This window comes from Dasypus novemcinctus, chromosome 16 (genome assembly GCF_030445035.2).
Source record: "Dasypus novemcinctus isolate mDasNov1 chromosome 16, mDasNov1.1.hap2, whole genome shotgun sequence".
In the NCBI taxonomy this organism is placed as follows: Eukaryota; Metazoa; Chordata; class Mammalia; order Cingulata; family Dasypodidae; genus Dasypus; species Dasypus novemcinctus.
Genome location: NC_080688.1, coordinates 18,201,611 through 18,222,143, shown reverse-complemented (window position 1 = coordinate 18,222,143; position 20,533 = coordinate 18,201,611). Strand labels below are relative to the sequence as shown.

The 20,533-nt window shown below is 39.4% G+C and overlaps 1 protein-coding gene across 8 annotated transcripts in view; it reads right to left on the bottom strand.

The window, feature by feature from the left end:
* The window catches only part of PTPN2 (protein tyrosine phosphatase non-receptor type 2), an 84,234-nt gene that overhangs the window by 41,507 nt on the left and 22,194 nt on the right, over positions 1-20,533 (bottom strand). For 6 of the 8 annotated variants that reach the window (XM_004470003.5, XM_058277271.2, XM_058277269.2 and 3 more), the window contains one exon: positions 16,364-16,454. The exons of the other annotated variants lie outside the window; for them this stretch is intronic. In XM_004470003.5, coding sequence (XP_004470060.1) covers positions 16,364-16,454 — 91 coding nt within the window. Of the gene's footprint in view, positions 1-16,363; positions 16,455-20,533 lie in introns of those variants that run through there. 8 annotated transcript variants of the gene reach the window in all.

The window sequence follows — 20,533 nt, the reverse complement described above, 5'->3', positions numbered from 1 at the left end:
GGGTACACAAAGAGTGATGTCCATATTTATATGGTGCTTTTCTGCCAAGAACTTGAAGCATTTTATAAATGGGTGAACACTCTTCAACCCTGAAGGTAAAACAGTTGTGAATAAAAAGTTATACATTTTCGTTCATAAATCAAGCAAGTCAAAAGGAAAGCTAGAACTAGAACCCAAGTCACCATTAGCCCCAACATATTAACAAAGAAGAAACACAAACTATTAGTATGCATAGAACATTAAATTTTCAATTAGTTGCTCTGCAACTGAAAGAAAATTCTATTTGATGAATGGTTCCTGGTTGGCCACACTAACTACAGCTTCTGTATAGGATTATTTAGCGCCCCTATGACATGTCGGGGTCTGCACGTTATATAATTCACCTCTCAATTCTTACAACCCTATGAAGCTGATATTACCATGTCCAATTGGCTGACATTCAGAGACAGAAAGTCTTCAGTCTAAAAGAACACAACAGATAAGCAGACCCAAGCCAAGCTTTGTGCAATTTAAGAGACTACTACCTATTTCCCACGTGTCATCTCTCTGACACCTGACCCTGATATATTTTACCATCCCCTACACACCCTAAATACGTCCTGGCCTTGCCTTTCCCAAGTCGCTCTCCTCAGGTAGTTTCCCCCTACACCTCTGGCACACACACCTCACTGCCTTCAAGAGCCAGCCTACGCCTCGTCTTCTCAAAACAGCCTCCCTAATGGTGCCCTGATGGTCTGCCGTTTACCTTTAATACCTTTAGCACTCACATACGATTTTCAGTCAAGAAACATATTTTAACATATTTAGGGCCAGGCAAGATATAAAGATTAATTACTCTGTCTCCTTAAAGTTTTTAAAAAGGGAAATAAATCCTATTAAGTGATAAATTCGAAGACTGTACCTTACTGCATTAAATGTTGGGGGAAGGAAGCTTCGCTAGCTCGTGTCTACACAGGACTAGTGAAATAAGCAGGCTGTGCTTTGTAGGTGAAGAAGGGGAGGGGAACATTTCAGCAGGAGGAAGACACAGAAAGAGGAATAGAAGGAAGAATAATTGTGAAGGAATGGCCAACTCAGAAAGGCTAAAAAGCTGGGCAGATGAAGAGAGGTCCCCAACTATGCTGAGGCCACTCTGAAGTATCTGCCTGCTCTGTAAGTCACAGGCAATGGGACCTGCACAAAGGCCTTTAAAGGACTGACAATCTTACGTGACCTTCAAGAAAATGACCACCAGTATTGGAGAGGACAGACTGCACCCAGGAGGAAGACAACTTAATACACTGATGCTGCAACGGTTTAATCAAGAGGTGAAACAGTGGCAGTGGGAATGGAAAGTCAATGCAATTGGAAAGATTTCCAAGGCGCACACCAACATGGATTAACTAATAAAACATTCTTTTGGAATCACCCAGTAGGTTCAATCTTAAACAATAGGTGGACTGTCCTAAAAGACTTCAATCTCTTTTAATTTAATTCATCATAATTTCAAGTCCTTAAACAGATCAGGACAATGCTATTGATTAAAGTCTGGTTCTCACACATCTCCAAATTGTAAAGGGTCTCTTCAACCAAAGAGCCTGCAATGAAAGGAGCACTTGAGAAGTATCTCTACAAAATGAGTAATATTCACCATTGTAGTCTGGAGAATGAACATGTTTCCTCTTTGAAAGCTTGTATAAAATGAGACATACTAAGCTTCACTTTGATATAATCAGTAAGCATCTTACCGTTTCCTTCAAACTCAGAATCTCCTTCTAGGAAAGGTAAAGGTTAAAAACTGAGGATAGATCTTCTACCAATAAGGCCACAATCCTCCTTAACCATAGTACAGCCATCAAAGTCAGAATTACAGTGAAACTTTACTACCCCAGACTCTACTCAAGTTTCACTGATTGTCCCAGTAATTTCCTCTAAATACAAGGGTTGGGGAGCAGATGTGGCTTTAAGTGATTGAGTGCCTGCTTCCCACATGGGAGGTCCTGGGTTCCATTCCCGATGTCTCCTAAACAATCAATCAATCAATCAAACAAACAAAAAGCAAAACAAATGAAAAACCAACTCAGGGGAGCTGATGTGGCTCAGTGGTTCAGCACTGGCTTCCCACATATGAGGTCCCGGGTTTAATCTCTGGCCCCTGAAAAAAATGAAGATCATCATATCCAGGATCACAAGTGGCATTTATGTCATGTTTATTTAGTCTCCTGCACCTGGGACCACACTTCAGTCTTTTCTGGTCTTTCATAACTTTTTTTCCCCCTTTCTTTGTTTAAATTTCTGCTTTTTTATTTTTATTTTTTATAACCTTTTGAAGATTGTCAGTCAGTTGTTTTACAGAATGTCTCTGAATTTCAGGTGTCTGATATTTCCCTATGAATAAATTCAGGTTATGCATTTTCAGTAGGTTTATCAGAGAAGTGATCACTTGCTTAAAAGTGGTGTCTGCCAGGCCATTCCCCTTTATGAATATTATTCCCCCCACCATTGTATTTAATGTTTTATAGAGAGATACTTAAAGACTATATAAATATCTTTTGCCTCATCAAATTTTCACTCACCAAGTTTAGCATCCATTTCAAAATTTATTAGTTGACATCCTACACTTTATTTATTCATTTATTTCACTATAGATTCATGGATTCCTATATTATTCAAAAGGTTATAATCTGTTATTCATTATTTATTTTGATGCTCAAATTATCTCAGATTTGGCCAGTGAGCTTCAAGCTGGCTTCTGCATCTTTCTAATGTCTATTATTTTTAAAAATATGTATTTTTTAATTAGAGAAATTGTGAGCTTATAAAATAATGATGCATAATGTACAGAATTACCATACATCACTCCTCCACCAACATCTTACATTGTTATGAAAGAACATCATCAAAACATTGCTACTACCTATGGTCCACAGCTTACACTTGGTTTATTTTTTCATACACCCATTATTATTTTTTTAAGACTTATTTATTTATTTTTCCCCTTCCCCCTCTCCTTCCCCTCCCCACACCCTGCTGTTTTGTTTTTTTTTTTTTGCTGTGTCCATTCGCTGTGTGATCTTCTGTATCTATTTCCCTTTTTGGTCTTCTCATTTTTTCTCCTCTAGGATTCAGCAGGATTAGATCCTGGGGACCTCTGATGATGTGGAGAGAGGTTCCCAGTCAGCTGTGCCACCTCAGTTCCTGGTCTCTGCTGTGCTTCACCTTGACTCTCCCTTCGTCTCTCTGTTGTTGTGTCATTTTCTTGCTGCGTGACTCACTTGTGAGGGCACTGGCTCACTACACCGGTGTTGGCTTGCCGCACAGGCATGCTTTCTCTTCTTCTTTTTCACCAGGAGGCCCCAGGGATTGAACTCAGGTCCTCCCATATGGTAGGCGGAGGCCTTATCACTTGAGCCATGTCCGTTTCCCCACCCCTATTAAAACCATGTATTAGTATTGTGCATGTTAAGGTTCATGGAGAACCCTCTCATTTGTACTGGTAACCACAGTTCATCTTCCACCATATGGTTCACTGTGTTTATACAGTCCCATGCCTTGCACAATCCATCCAAAGAGTATACTCAGTGACTCCTCACTCTCATCACAGAGTTGTGCAGTTATCGCCTCAGTACATTTTTGAATGTTTTCTTTAGTCCAAAAGAAAAAGTCCCATATTCCCTATTATTGCCCCTTAGCATTGGTACAGTACCTTCTTTGACACTGATGCAAGATCTAAGCCCTCTCTCAATCGGAGACAGGTGGGCATCACCATCCTAAAATTCTCAAGATTGAGGAATGAACAAACATAAAAGGGGAAGCAGCTATGGACTAAAGTAGACTTATGATTATTCTAGCAGTAGAAGAACTTGTATCAGTGATTTAAAGGCAGTGGGCACAGAGGCTCTGAGGGGAGGGAAAGGGAAGATGTAGCATGGGGCATTTTGGGGATATTGGAATTGTCGCACATGACATTGCAATAATTACACATTTGTCAAAACCTATAAAATTGTACAGGGCAAAGCATAAACTATAACATAAACTACAGTCCTTGGCTAGTACAATGCTTCAATATGTGTTCATCAATTGTAGCATATGTACCACACTAATGAAAGATGTTGTTAATGTAGGGAAGTGTGGGAGGAGGGATGGGGTATATGGGCATTACCTACATTTTTTGGATCTAACATTTATGTAATCTAAAATACAATAAATAAATAAAAATTCGAGCTATAAAAAAAAGAGTATTACAATATTGCTGTTAACTACAGTCATGAATAACATTAATTTTATTCAGTCCCTAGATCACGGGTTCTTAACCAGGGAATAAATTGACTCTTTCATAGCAAGGGAAAAGAGGCAACACTTTATCAAAGAGCCAGTGGCACTTCCTTTAAGATCAGGGGTTCTTTTTTTTTTTTTTTAAGATTTATTTATTTATTTCTCTCCCCTCCCCCCCCACCCCGGTTGTCTGTTCTCTGTGTCTATTTGCTGCGTCTTCTTTGTCCGCTTCTGTTGTTGTCAGCGGCACAAGAATCTGTTTCTTTTTGTTGTGTCATCTTGTTGTGTCAGCTCTCTGTGTGTGTGGCGCCATTCCTGGGCAGGCTGCACTTTCTTTCGTGCTGGGCGGCTCTCCTTACGGGGCGCACTCCTTGCGCGTGGAGCTCCCCTACGTGGGGGACACCCCTGCGTGGTACGGCACTCCTTGTGCACATCAGCACTGTGCATGGGCCAGCTCCACACGGGTCAAGGAGGCCTGGGGTTTGAACCGTGGACCTCCCGTGTGGTAGACGGACGCCCTAACCACTGAGCCAAGTTTGCTGCCCATCAGGGGTTCTTAAACAGGGGTCCAAAGACAAGGCATCCATGGAAAGATTTTAGGGGGCCTGTGAGCCTGAACTGAAAATTTTAAAAAACATCATTATTCTTGTGGGGGACATGTTGGTGCGGGTGTGATATATTTATTAAATAACACGCAGTCTAGTGTGGACTTAGCAAGGGATCTGTGGTTTTCACCTGACTGGCAAAGAGGTCCATGGAACAAAAAATGCCAAGAACCCTTTCCCTAGCTTTTTCTCTAGCTTTCTTTCAGTTGACTTTCATGTCCCTACACTACCGCTTTCAGCCAGAATCCCATTTATTAGCCAGCCATGTTAAACTCAGTATACCAGACCATCAACTGTATCCATTTCTACACTTTTACAATCAAGCTAATTAAAAATTCTACATTTATTAAGCACTGATACCCCTTCTCAGCCATCATCTTATCTCCTAGCAACCTATACTCTAGGTTTTAACTCCATGTGTTTACTCTTCATATTTAGTTCATATTAGTGAAACCATACAATATTCGTCCTTTTGTGTCTGGCTTATTATTCACCCAGCTTAATGTCCTCAAGATTCATTCACGTTATCACATGTGTCCCAATTTCATGTCTTCTTACAGCAGCATAGTATTCCATTTTATTTGGACACCACATTTTGTTTATCCATTCATTAGTAGATGGAAACTTGGGTTATTTCCACCTTTTTGGCAACTGTGAATAATGCCGCTATAAACACTGGTGTGCAAATATCTGTTTGTGTCCCTGTTTTTAGTTTTTCTGGATATGTTCCTAGTAGAGGAATTACTGGATCATACAGCAGTTCTATATTTAGCTTTCTAAGGAATCCACCAAACTGTCTTCCACAAAGGCTATGCCATTCTAAATTCCTACCAACAGTGAAAGAGTTTTCAAATTTCACCACATCCTCTCTAGCACTGGTTATAAAAGTTTTGTTTTTTTTAAAATAATGAGCATTCTACAAAGCGTGAGATTATATCTCACTGTAGTTTTGATTTGCATTTCCCTAACAGCTAGTGATATTGGACATTTTGTCCTGTGTTTTTTCACCATTTGTATTACCTCTTTGGAAAAATGTCTATTTAAGTCTTTTGCCCATTTTTAAATTGGATTGCTTGCCCTTTTATTGTTGCGTTGTATGATCTCTTTATATCTCCATCATTTTTTTTTAGCATATTCTTACTTTCTGGCATTACAAAACATTCCAGGCTCATCTATACTTTCCTTGTCCCAGACCTGGAACTGGCCCTTTCTCCAAGGATTCCTATTTCCTCTTAGCGGAGAATGAAATTTGGATACAAAAGCCCAGTGTGCCCAATGCTAATAGGGTGTCACTGTTCCTAAGACGCCCCTGGACAGGGCTTGGAAATGTGTGTATGCATACACACGCCTCTATTTATTTCCACAGCCACTGAAATCCAGGGGTTCACAAACCAATATTAATCCTACTCCACCACAGAGCTTACCCCCACCCTTCACACGAGCCCCCAACCACTTCTGGGATATCGTCACCCTCACTCACATGCCTTCTACAGGTGGGCTGGCTCTAAGAAGGGCTTTTAGACTGAATTATTCAGGAAGAGACAGAGGAAGGCTTAATGATATTTTTCAACTTGCCTAACAGAATGAGAAAAAAATTTATTAATGTCCTAATTGCAATATTAAACAGAAACAAATGAAAACTAATTTATAATAAAATCTCTTGGGGAAACGGACTTTGGCCCAGTGGTTAGGGCGTCCGTCTACCATATGGGAGGTCCGCGGTTCAGACCCCGGGCCTCCTTGACCCGTGTGGAGCTGGCCATGCGCAGTGCTGATGCGCGCAAGGAGTGCCGTGCCACGCAAGGGTGTCCCCCGCGTGGGGGAGCCCCCACGCACAAGGAGTGCGCCCGTGAGGAAAGCCGCCCAGCGCGAAAAGAAAAGTGCAGCCTGCCCAGGAATGGCGCCACCCATACTTCCTGTGCCGCTGACGACAACAGAAGCGGACAAAGAAACAAAAGCAGACAAAGAAACAAGATGCAACAAATAGACACCAAGAACAGACAACCAGGGGAGGGGGGAAATTAAATAAATAAATAAATCTTTAAAAAAAAAAAATCTCTTTTCTAGAGTATGAACGTACATAAATAAAATTATAAGTCAGCAAGATTAGTCCCAGAATCGAGGAATAAATGAGGCACTACAGGTGCAACCTAGCCACTTCCAGGGAGCAAATACACAGGGAGGACTTCTCAGAGGATTGATATGTAACTGTGGCTTAAAGACTAAATAGGACTTAAAAGAGGAGCAGCAGTCCAGTTCAAAAAAAAAAAAAGAATCCTTGTACATGTTAAGGAATCAACAGAAGTTCAGTGAAAGAGGAAAGAGAGGAGAATAGGGGGAAGGAGGTGAGAAAGAGGAAGAACAGGGGCAAGAAACAAGTATACAAGAGTACAACCCCTATAACTCATTCACAAAAGTTCTTTAAAATATGTTAATGAAAATGCACACTCTGCATGAATACCTACAATAACGAGAATGACCAGTTTGCAGGGTTCATTGGTAAACAACTCTTAAAAGTGAGAAAGATCTTGCTTAAGCTGGCCAGATATTAACTAAAGAGGATTCACAAATCCTAGTTCTATGTTTTGGGCTTATCCAGAATAAAGGAATTCTTTTTTCCATATGGAAAAGTCCTTCAAGTATCTGAAGTCAGCTATCATATGTCTCCATTTTTCTCTTTATCTAATAACAATTTGTAGCTTCTTTTCTAAGAGTTCTGGTTCTTATTCCTTGGCTCTACTCAGTGCTTCAATGGCCCATAGAAATACATTATTAAAAGCTATAAGTGGCCTTGATACCGCCTGGTTAAAACTGAAGATTAAAAACAAACGAAAAACAAAATTTGAAGATAAAACCAAAGACCAAAGTCTTGACAGATAGAGAAAACTTTAAGATTTTTACCACAATAAAATAAAACAAAATAAAACAAAATAAGAAAAGCTGTTGACATAATCGATTTTGAAAATGGAAAGCACTCAGTAAACATTTGGTCTTTATTTCCGCACTTTAGATGGAATAATGCAGAATGTTAGCAAGTATATAACAGTTATTATGAAATTTAAGCTAAATTTATACTTATTCTGATTACTATGAAATAATTAAATTTGCTAAGAAAGTTACAAGTACTTTCTTATAATACATAAAGATTGTTTTAATAATTCAAATTCTAGTATGATTTGATTTGCAATTCTAAAAACATTTCTTAATAATTCATTGATTTGTCTGCACGTAGTTCTGGGTCATCTGTGAAGACCAACATATCAACAATAATTGTGGTGATTTTAAAACATGTCCACAAATGCCTTAATACTCCTTCCATCAAATGGTGAAGTCTATTTCCTCTCCTTTGGAATACTGGGTGGATTCAGTGATGAGGTATGACTTCTAAAGATAAGTGACAGAACACATTTCAGCTTCTGCCTGGCTCTCTCCATAGAATAGCTGCTCTTAGAAGCCTACTGTGAGGAAGCACAGACCACGTGTGATGCCACGCGAGGTGTTTCAGTTGACAGCCCCAGTGTAGGTCCCAGCCCACAACTGGGTGAGAAAGCCTTGAAAGTGATTCCAGCTCCAGCCACCATCTGAACTGCGAATGAATGAAGACCCTGATCAAGAATTACCTGTCTGAAACCACTCAATCCCAATTTGTGACTGTAATAAATGACTTACTCTTAAGCCACTATTTTAGGGTAATCTATTAAACAGTAATAGAAAAAATGACAGCTTTGTTTCTTCCTTTCCAACCTATGCCTTTATTTCTTAATCTTCTCTTTCTACCCTGGCTAGGACATAAAGTACCATGTTAAACAGAAGTGGTACTAGTAGGCATCCTTGTCTTGTTCCAGATTTTAAAAGGAATGCTTAGTAGAACATGTATCAGTTTCCCAGGGTTGCTGTAGCAAAGTTATCACAAACTAGGTGGCTTAAAACAACAGAAATTCATTGTTTCTCAGTTTTCGACAGGGCCATCAATGCTCCCCCTGAAACCTCTAGGAGAGAATCCTTCCTTGCCTCTTCCCAGCTTCTGGTGGATGCAAGCAATCCTTGGCTTGCAGCTGCAGCGCTTCACTCTGCCTCCATCGTCACGTGGCCTTCTGCCCTCATGGCTATGTCTCTTTTCCTCTTCTTATAAGGACACCAGTTGTAATGGATGAAGGGTCCACCCTATTCCAGCACCAACTCATCTTAACTAACTCCATCTGTAATGGCTGTATTTCCAAGTAAAGTCACAATCTACTGTACTAGGGGTTATGACTTCAGTGTATCTTTTTAGGGGACACAATTAGGGAACATAATTTAAGTCGTAACACATGACCCCATTAAAGTGATAATGTTGCAGGTGTCTCTCATACCTTATCTTAGGTTATAAAAATTCCCTTATATTTCTACTTCGTCATGTTTTACTTAGTTTTTAATCACAAGCAGGAAATGGTTTTAAATATCCTTTTTGCATCTAAGACAATCATATATGATTATCTCCTTACTCTTGTTACAATGAAATTCCTTTATAAAATTTTCTAATGTTAAACTACCCTTATAGTCCTGAAAAGAACTCAATGTGGACATGAACTTTTTATATATACACTGCTGAATTCAGTTTGCGAATCTTTTGTTAGGATTTTTAAATCTATATTCATGAGGGAGGTAGGCCTGTAATTTACGTTCCTCTTACTGAACCTGGTTTGGAAATCAAAGTTATATTATGGCCTCATGAAATACATTCAGGTGGGAAATGGATGTGGCTCAAGTGGACGAGAACCTGCTTCGCACACAGGAGGTCCTGGGTTTGGCTTCTGGTGCCTCCTAAAAACAAAAACAAACAAGCAAACAAACGAAAAAACCAACACAGGGGAGTTGATGTGGATCAGTGGTTGAGCGTCGGCTCCTAAATATAAGGTCCCAGGTTCAATCCCTGGCCCTGGTACCTCAAAAAAAAAAAAAAAAAAAAAGGAGAATTAGGGAATATTCTCTCTCTCTATTCTCTGGGAGAGTTTGTATTATAATTCAGGAAAATTCTAATTTTCCTACACTAATGCCTGGTAAAACCAGTTGGGCCTGGAATTTTCTTTGTGAAAAGATTTTTATTCATTAATGTCACAGAAACCATTTGGATATGCTAGTTTTTCTTGAGTCAGTTTTGGTAGGTTATATCTTTGAGGAATCTGTTTCATTTCTTCTAAGTTATCACATAAAATTATATACGGTATACATCTTTTTAATTCCTTTTACCTCTGTATTTATGTCCCCCTTTGCCTGTTAATTCTGTTTATATGCACCTTTTCTCTCTTTTTGTTTTATTTTTCTTGCTGAAACTCACCAGAGTTACCAAAAACCAAATCTTGGCACTGCTGATCCTTTGTACTGCATTTTTTACTCTATTTTTTCTACTCTTGTTTTTTATCTCTGTTCTGCTTTTTTGGTGCTTACTCTGTTATTTTTTACTCTAAATTAGGTTAGACATTTGGCACATCAATGTTGAACTTTCTTTGTAATATTAACATTTAAGGGAACATATTTTCTTTGAAGCACTCTTTTTGGTATTTTACGCAAGTTTTGATGAGTAATATGTATTGTTTACTTTTTTCCATTAAGATTTCTTCTTGGCCCATGAATCACTTAGCAATGCTTAAATTTCCACATTTATGAGACATTTTTATCTTTTCATTGGAGACTTAATATTTTTGTTGCATTATGGTCAAAGCATATATTCTGTACAATAGCAATTCTTAAATTGTTGAGAATTACTTAACCGCTTAGTAGATGGTCTACTAGAAGTATTTTAATAAATACTTGAAGTAAGTCCTAGAAGAATGTACATTTTCTAATTGTTTGGTAAAGGGTTCTATATGTTTTTATTAAATTAAGCTTAATACTGTTCAAATCTTTTATTTATGAATATTTTGTCTTAACAATAAGTATATGACCATGGACTTGTCAATTTCTCCCTGTAACTCTATCCATTTTTGCTTTATATATTTTGGGGCTTTTTTTTTTTTTTTTTGAGGTACCTGGGATTTGAACCTGGGACCCCCCATGTGGGAGGAGGGCACTCAACTGCTTAAGCCACATCACTCTCTTGGGCTTACTTTATTAGGTGCATACAAATTTCAGAGCTGATTCTTGCATTTGCATTGAGAATACCTACGCCATTTGCTGAGATCCTTTTTCAGGAAGGCGGGGGGAACTAAGGGTCTAGATATTTTCCTTACTTCCTGTCTGCCCAGGAACTCATTAAATAAGTATGTTTATTGCAGATCTTATTTTGTAGCAGCAAGGGACTATGGGATATCTAGCTTAATATACTCTCAGAAGTCGCCATGTTACTTTTCTTTAAAAACCGACCCTTTCATAGCTAGGGAAGAGGCCAACACTACCAAAGAACCACCGGCACTTTCTTTTAGATCATGGATTCTTAACCAAGAGGTCCGTGGAAAGATTTCAGGGGGTCTGGGAGCTTGAATTGAAAAATTTAAAAAAAACCCACACATTATTCTTGTGGGACGTGTTGGTGCTGGTGTGGTATATTTATTAAATAATGCACAATATAGTGTGGACTTAGTAAGAGGTCCATCGTTTCCACCTGATTGGCAAAGGGGTCCATGGAACAAAAAAGGTTAAGAACCCCTGGTCTAGAGCAAACAGTAAGCTGGGATTTGTACCAGTAATGAAGATTTCAAACAGTAATGAAGATTTCAAAATCTGACAGTAGTCTTGAATAGCGTAAAGACAATGCTCAAAGTGACTATTACACTCCACTCCTCTCACCAACCAACTTTTTGTCCACCTCTTCAACACTTGCCTCCTGGACAAGTGAGACAGTTGAGGCATCCTTTGATGATGGTAATTTTAGGAAGACTGCAGTCTTTTTTAATTTCTTTTTCAAAATATCTCTTTTTCATTTGTGTTTCTCATATTCATACTTCAAAATGCACTTTCTTTATGTCAGTCTGAGGACTGGTGCCACATTAGGATGTAAGAGTCATGTAAGAAGATGGCTTAGAAACACAGATTTCCAAACTTGCTGAATCCAGACCTGTATGAACCCAAATCTGGAGTATAGAAGTCTGAAACTCTGAATTTTAAAGACTTCCTTTTCCATATCCCCTTCATGTGCCTGGCTGGCTACCACTCATTCTCTTAAAAGCCGTCTCTGACTCTTCAGGCAGAGCTGAGTGTTCTCTGTGCTCCACCAATCCACTATCACACTTTACAAGATATATACATATATCACAGCATGTAGCACATGATATATATCTATCTCCTCCACTGTGTAGAACATAGTGTCAAAGATGGAGGTGGTTTCAATGTTTTCTGAACCAAACCAACAAGTGTTTAGTATCTATTATATACAGAAATACAATTGTACATGGCATGATGAGTTCCTCTACTTAGAAGAAGACAATCAACCAAGAAAGGTGTATCAGCATCATTCCAGGACCAATACATTGTATGAGATGAGGCAGAGACGGAAGGCTAACTTAGTGTTTAGTCATACTGAGTCTGAGGGGTGACAGGACTTCCAGACAGAGATGGATAACTTGCATAAATGTGTCTATAGCTAAGAGGAGAAAACTAGGCTGCAGATGCGATCTGAGGACAGAAGCAGAGATGGTGACTGAACCCAGGGAAGCTGAGATTATCCATTCAAGGGTTAAAAGTACAAAGGAAGGAGAGACAGAGCCCTCCAGGAAGACATGAAAGGCCACTGGAATGCCCTCACTGCAGGTGGAAACCAGGAAACTAACAGGGCTTTAGAAAAAAAATTTCAGGGCAGAGATTGGAGTAGAAGCATCGGATAAAGAATGCAGAGGTGCTAAGGATGGAGAGACAAGAGTGTGATAAATCTTTAAGACTCTGGGTGTGTGAGAGAGTTGTGTGTGGGCACATGCTTGCACATGTGCCATAAAGGTATGAGTGTGTGCAAGTGGGGTGAGATGTGATGGGTGAGATAGGAGAGCCTTGAGCAATAGTTATAGAATACGGTTCATGGAGAGGAAAGAGGAATCAGGATACAAAGGATCAGCCGAGGAGAGGAGGAGGGAAGGCTCTCCCCCTGGGACTCAGGAAAGGATGAGCATAAAGGGAAACATGTTTCATGGTCGTAGAACATGAAATTGAAGGTAGTCATTTCTTGATTTTTAAAAATTTCCTCTATAAAGCAGAGAGCAAGATCACCTGTGAGAGGGTAAGAGATGGGTGGGCTGGGGTTTGAGGGTTCACTCAGAGGGAGGAGCACTGACCAGGTCAGGTAGAGGGACAGCTGGCAACACCAGGGCCCAGCTTGTCCTGGAGTCCATTCACCTCAGTGGCCCCAAAAGTCAGAGACGAGGAATGACTGATGAATTCAATGCTGGGGTTTCACGAGGGAGGTGAAGTTAAATGTCCACAGAGATTATATTTAGAGGAATAGCAAGAGAGTTATTAAGTTGTAGGTAGGATAGGGAAGAAAGCAATATATGAAAATATGTGAAAGAGAATTAAAGAGCTTGATGAAGAAAAGAACAGGTACCTTGGGAGTAAAGAGTGAAAAGGTGGAACAACAGAAAGCAGCTTGCAGAGCAGCAGATTTCAGGAGTGAGGATCACTGAAGGTGAAAGTCATTGTAGCAAACTGTAAGACCAGTGTTATATAGTTCCACCAGAGACACTGCAATCACCCAGGATCAAGAAGGTACAGGGAGAGGAGAGGTGGTGAAGAGAGACCTCAGCTCCTCAGGGGTAGGGCAGGATCATCACGTCAGGAGAGGATGGCTACAAGAAGAGGCAAGGACGACTGGTCTAGGTAGCACGAGCCTCTTAGGAGACCATTTTAACATACAGGCTGAAGAATAATGGCTTGGCCCAGGAAACCCTGTGGGTACATGGTAAAAGAGATTGAGCAGCCTGCCCGTGAGAGAGATAGAGAGAAGGCGGTTTCCTCAGGGGAGAGCCAGGCTTCTACTAGGGCAGAGAAGTGGGCAGAACATTCACTGAACAGGTTAAGGGAACTGCACAACAGGGTACAGTTCCAGAGGACATTGGAGAGCACTGGCAAGAAAGACAGCTGTGGGAGACGAGCTGGTGAGGAGGAGCACAGAGGAGAAGTGTTTCGGAGGAAGAAAGGCATCTTCCCTGAAAAAGGCTAACCACTTTTTTCACCAAAGAGACTGGTACTAATGATGATGAAAGTAGAAGTGATAAGGACATTTTAAACAGAGGTTCCCTGGAGCATTCAACTGCAGATGCCCAACAGGCAGTTGGGTATATAAATTAAAGCTTAGGAGATAAGTCACAAGAGCTTTACTGGCTTCTACACTAGAGAGTAATTTAAGCTGCAAATGCTTTACTTGAAAAAAAAAAAAGTGTCTCAGTTATTTTCTTAATTCCTCCATTTAGATCAATTTGATCAAAATAATGAAGGGATTCAAATATATCTTAAAACAGTCAATGATTTCAAGTACAACAAATATGTGAAGTCCGCCCCAGGCGTTAGGGAAGAAGGGGGAGGGTGGCCGTAGCCACAGAAGGGCAGCACACCGTCCCAGATGCCATCTGTGGTGCTGACCTTGTGAATCTACACATGTGGCAAAACTGGAGAGAACTAAACACACATGCAAATGAGCACACAAAACTGATGAAGTCTGCATGGATTTTACCAATGTCAATTTCCTGGTTGTGATATTATACTATAGTTTTGTTTTTTTTAAACAGAGGTAGCGGGGATTGGACCAGGACTGTGTACATGGGAAGCAGGTGCTCAACACTGAGCTACATCTGCTACCCTACAGCTCTGCAAGATGTTACCACCAAGGACAACTAGGTGAGGGGCATACTGGATCTTTCAGTATTATTTCTTAAAACTAACTGCAGGCAAATCTACAGTGATCAAGATTTTTTAAAAAAATTTTAAACTAAAGGCAACAAAGCAAGATGTACAACTGGTAAATATTATCTTCAAAATTAAGAGTCAGGGAAGAGGGTGTAGCTCTGAGCACCTGCTTCCCAAGCACAAGGTCCCGGGTTCAATTTCCAATTCCTTCTTTAAAAAAATTTCATGATCAACACAAGAGGATTAGTCTCTCTAAACTCAGTGATTATCAACCAGAGACCGGGAGAGGGTAAAGGACAGGCATTAGAATTTCTGCCCACACTCCCATGGTGAGCACAGGTTTTGAGGAAGTTTGTCACATCTTCAAGTATGTGGCAACTGAAGAAAAATGGAAAATCAATCTTGGAGCCACTTATCTTTACAAACATTTCTAACTGGTAAGGAAAAAAACATGTAAGAGAAACATATTTAAGATATAATTTACATTAAATGCAAAGTATTTAAAGAGATTTCTTCTCATTAGATTTGCCCAAAATCAGCCAACATGCTCGTCATGAAAGCATACTTGGTAAACATGAAGAAACACATTCTCTTCATTAAGACTAAAGGTGTGGATTTGTTGTCAGTAAGTGATGGATGCCCAGTGGTATGTCCACCCTCCTAAGTATCTCACCTGAGGAGTACAGTGCAAGACAGCAGGTAGAAGTGATGAACTGGTGGCCTTGGAGAGTGAACAGGAGACCTTGGCACACCAGCACAAAAAACCACAGACAAGTAGAAACCAAAATGAGATAGTCAAGAGATTTTTTAAAACTCTCTATACAAGTAGACCTAAAGAGATAACCTATGTTTAACCCACTAAAATCAAACATAGGGAAACATTGTGGAGTAGGAAGGCAGCCTTATATAATATCTGAATAAGCTGTATCAAGTACAACCAAAACACGTCTCTTTGGAAAAATAAAATCACTTCACAATGAACAGATTTTTAAAACCCTAGTATTAGAATTGTTCACCAAATTATGTATACTTATCCACCACAAAATTACATGTCCAACCATAGGGGAACTTTTATGTAGAAAATGGTATAGCATTCAATGGACTAAAAAAAAGCCACTGAAAATTGTGTTTCCAACAGGAAGGTTTACATGTATCACTAAACAGGAAAAAAGCAAAATTAGTATATACAGAACCCAAATTCTGAATTAAAAAAATACATAATTTATATGTTTATAGAGAAAAAAACCCAAAAGAATATAAACCCCAAATATCTGTTTTTAAATTATGGGCTTTTTACCTTAAAGTTTACTGTATTTTACAAGTTTTCTGAAGCGAGTTCAGAATATTTTGTAATTTGGGGTGGGGGTGGGGAACAGAACTACATGAAAAGGAAATATATATGTATATGAGTATACATACGAACAGATATATAATATAATTGCAATTAAGGAAAATTATGCTTAAGGAAAAAAAAATAGGAAAAACACCAAAATAATGGTGTTTGAAGCATGAAATTATGTGTAATTTTTTTCCTTCTACTAATCTATGCCTTGAAAAATGTTTTAAAATAATGTATTATTTTAAGATGAAGAAAACTACTAGCTTTCTGAACTTTGGCCCCAAACCATTCTTTTTGCCAAATCCTTCCTCCTAAAACATACCAACACATACATGCACACAAACCCATAAGTACTTACATGGGCTTACATCTCTGTATCTGTTTCGATTTCTGTTTTCTGGAAACTTGGCCACTCTATGAGGATAGTCATGGGACTCATTTCGAATTTCCTTAAAATAACAAAGATATATTTTAATATTCCTCCTAAATTTTATATAGCGAAACAGATACTTTCCTGGTATTAATAGAAAAAATCTGTTGAGCCCTTATAATATGCCAAGTACTATGTAAAGCACTTTGTATATATCATCTCATTTAATATTCACAAAATACATGTGGGATTACTGGCTTTCTGAGAGTAAATAATCAGCCTAGGTCACCAAGCTAGTAAGGTGGCAGACCCCAGGGCTGACCATGGTCCTGCAGGCACCAACACCTATAAAGCAGACAGTAAACACTTCACGTACCTTGAATTAACCCAAGGGAGGTGATCAGGGTTAGCCACCTTGCATTCAAACTTCTAACAAAACTCTTATAAACATCACCTACATTTGGAGTTTCTGCCATAAAAATTTTATTTCTTCATGCCCCATAAATGTTACTTTATTTTGAGCTCAAAATATCCTCAAAACTTATTTCTAGAGCCATATATTCTTAGAACAACCCCATAGGCCTGAAGCTTATTTTAAGACCCTAAGGGTTCTCTGTACCGTGCTTTTCCACTTTATAATTAAAGCCAATTTGTAATGTAGAGTCCCAGGCCTCAGTCAGGGGGGTAGTAGATTGAGTATTGAGTCCCAGGAGACACAAATTCTTAATCTCAGTCTACATTCCTATAGGTGTGAACCCATCGTAAATAGGACCTCAACGTTATTTTCAGTTAAGGTGTGGCCAACTGAAGCAGGGTGGGTCTTAATCCAGGTCACTGTTGTCACAAAAGTGAGAAAGGGGAGGACATTGCAATGTGACAGGAAAGCAAGGAACCCCAAGGATTACGGCAAGCCAGCACGAGAAGCTAACCTATTCCTGGAGGAAGCAGGCCTTCTAGGCACCGAACTGAGAGACAATAAATCCCCATTCTTTACGCCAACCAATCCATTGTATGCTCTTAGTCACAGCAGCCTGGAAGTCAAGACAGGGCATGTCTGTACAAGCAGTGGCTGCCTGGGAGATCTAGCATGACCAGGCTTTAGCCCCTAAGTGGACGGCTAGTTTAAGAATTCTGGTAGAAACAGAAACATTACCAAAAAAAAAAAGTGCTCTAACAGCTTTGTTCATGCCAACATGCCAACACATGAGAAAAATTTTTTTTAAGTTAGGCATCAGATAGTTTTGTAAATTACACATAAATATTCAATTCATTTCTTGATGCTTGACCTTAATGAGGGTCTCCCTACCCTCCTGTCACAGCCCTACAATAGGCGGCTCTCTATTTCATATCTTTACTCTTTGGGTCTAGAAGTAAAACTCCACCTAATTTCAAGGAAATTTACACTCAAGTATTAGTTCCTAATAAGTTTAATTATTTTTAGAGGGGAGACAAAAAGTTAAAAAATCATTCTAATTTTTGCATGTAAATAGAATTCCCATAAACTATAATGACCATATAAGACACACAAATTGAATGTTCAAAATTTTTAATGATGAAACGTGGTACACAAGTTTCTAACCTAGAGGTGAACTATATGGTAAGAAGGTATTAAACACTATTTTTAGCCTGCAGTGTGCAACAGAAATTTAATTTTCTCCAAGTGGAAAGCTGACTTAGTATCATTTACTGACTTTTGCATTTATCTCTAACACTTGCTCTATCATAAACCAAGTTTCCATACATGCATGGGTCTGTTTCCAAATTCTCAATCTGTTTACAGGAACCATTTGCCTTTCTTTCAGACAGTCTCAAAATTATAGATACCACAGTTTTGTTTGTTTTAAAAGATTTGTTTATTTAATTCCAACCACCCCCCCACCCCCCCCCCCGTTGTCTGTTCTCTGTGTCTATTTGCTGTGTCTTGTTTCTTTGTCTGCTTCTGTTGTCGTCAGCAGCATGGGAAGTGTGGGCGGCGCCATTCCTGGGCAGGCTGCACTTTTTTTGGCACTGGGCGGCTCTCCTTACGGAGGCGCACTCCTTGCGCGTGGGGCTCCCCTAAGGGGGGGACACCCCTGCGTGCCATGGCACTCCTTGCGCGCACCAGCACTGCACATGGGCCAGCTCCACATGGGTCAAGGAGGCCCGGGGTTTGAACAGCGGACCTTCCATGTGGTAGATGGACGCCCTAACCACTGGGCCAAGTCCGTTTCCCTAGATACCATAGCTTTGTATACATATCTGTATGCCTGGGAAGGCAACTTGCTCTTACTTATTATTCTCTCAATTAATGCTATGTTTCATGATATTTTAACTCCTTTTGCAATTTTTTTCATTCAGGTATGTTAAATTTATTCTTAGAAGCTTTATAGTTTTTGCTGCTATTGTGAATGGTGTATTTTTTTAATCTATTGATCATTTCTAGTGTATAGGAAAGCTATTGCCCTTTGTAGGGAGGGTGGCTTAAAGCAAAGCAATATTTATTTTGCTCTGGAGTCTGTAATTTGGGCAGGGCCAGGACAGTTCATCTGGGCTTCAGTCAACATCAACTGAGGTGGCTCAAAGGCTGGAGAGCTGGAGAGAGGCGAAGGTGGCTCATGTCTCACGGTTGACGCTCATGGTCAGCTGAGACCTGGGTGCTCCAAGGGTACGGGGGGCAGAGAGGGAGAGGGAGGGACAGAGAACGAGGGAAAGGGAAGGAGCATGCTAACCCCCCATGCAAAAGCTATATCCTTTTCTATGGTCTAGCCTTTACGCAAATAGAATTACATCCACCGGACACAATCCCCCTCCTGGATGCAAAAGTAGGGCGCTCACCTTTCAGTGGGAGGAGCATTAGTCACAGTATACAAATGGCAAACAGGCTGTACAACGTGAGTGTGGGTTGGTATGGCCATTTTGGAAACCTGTCAACACATGCACACCTGCACTTGGTATAATTGTCACTATTGACTTTCTAATGCTACTCGTATCCAGCAATCCTCCTGAGCTCTCACATTCTGTTGTCAATGAATGTTCAGTTTTAGTCAGTGCTTTTTTCTGCATTTATGGAGATGACCACATAGTTTTTCTCTTTAATTTGGCAGTGTTTTGAATTACAATAATAGATTTTCAGATACTGAACCGTGCATCCTTGCATAGTCCTGGTAAAAAGTCCTAGTATTTTTAGCCCAGTTAAAAAATATATGTGTGCACTGACACTGCTAGACTTGACATGACCTGCCAGTATCCTATTGAAGAGTGTGGTATCTCCATTTTTAAGCTGAACTGATCTCTTAATTTTTTTTTCATTTGCTTCACTCAGTTTCAGTATCAAGGTATACTAGAGGCTCATCTAATAAGCTAGATTAAAATAGCTTTCAATTTCAAATACTTTTCCATAAAAAGCATATCATATGACGTATGAAATCTATGCTCAAATATATTTCGAGTAGATAGATCAATAGATTAGATAGAAGAATGGAAAGAAAAAGGGAGGAAGGAAGGGAAGGAAAGAGAGACACAGCAAATATGGCAAAAAGTCTTAAAAGTTGATGGATCTGGATATCTGGGGGATGGGGAGGGTATGTTGGAGTTCTCTGCATGGGTTTTATATTATTCTTGCAACTGTCCTGTTAGTTTGAAATTATTTCAAAATAAAAAGTTTATACATATCTCTAAAAGCTTATCATAGCAAGTTATTGTGACTAGCTGAAAAGAGAAAAATATCTTCAACCATTTGTAAAAGTCAGTCATAAAAGTTTAAAATGCCAAATAATTAAATTTTACATGTAAAATTAAATTTAAACACATTCAGATCTAGGTTTATATACATTTGCATAATCTCAAAGATAATATGAAAAGCTGAAACACTACAAAAGTACAAGTAATTTTATACTGCAGGTTAATAACTGGTATAAAAGAAAGAAAATTAATTTAAAATATTCTAAAACATGTATTCTTCTATTGCTAGCTGTTCTGTATGAAGTGCATAGATTGGCAAGGATAAAAAATTCTGATAACAACACGTTGGTGAGAGAGTGCAGTTACTTTCAATATCTACTGATGGGAATATGCACCTAGTACAATGCTTTTTTGAGAGCTCTCTGACAAAATCTTTGACCCAGCAATTTCACTTCCTTCCTTACACATGGATGCACAGATGCATGTACAAGGATGCTC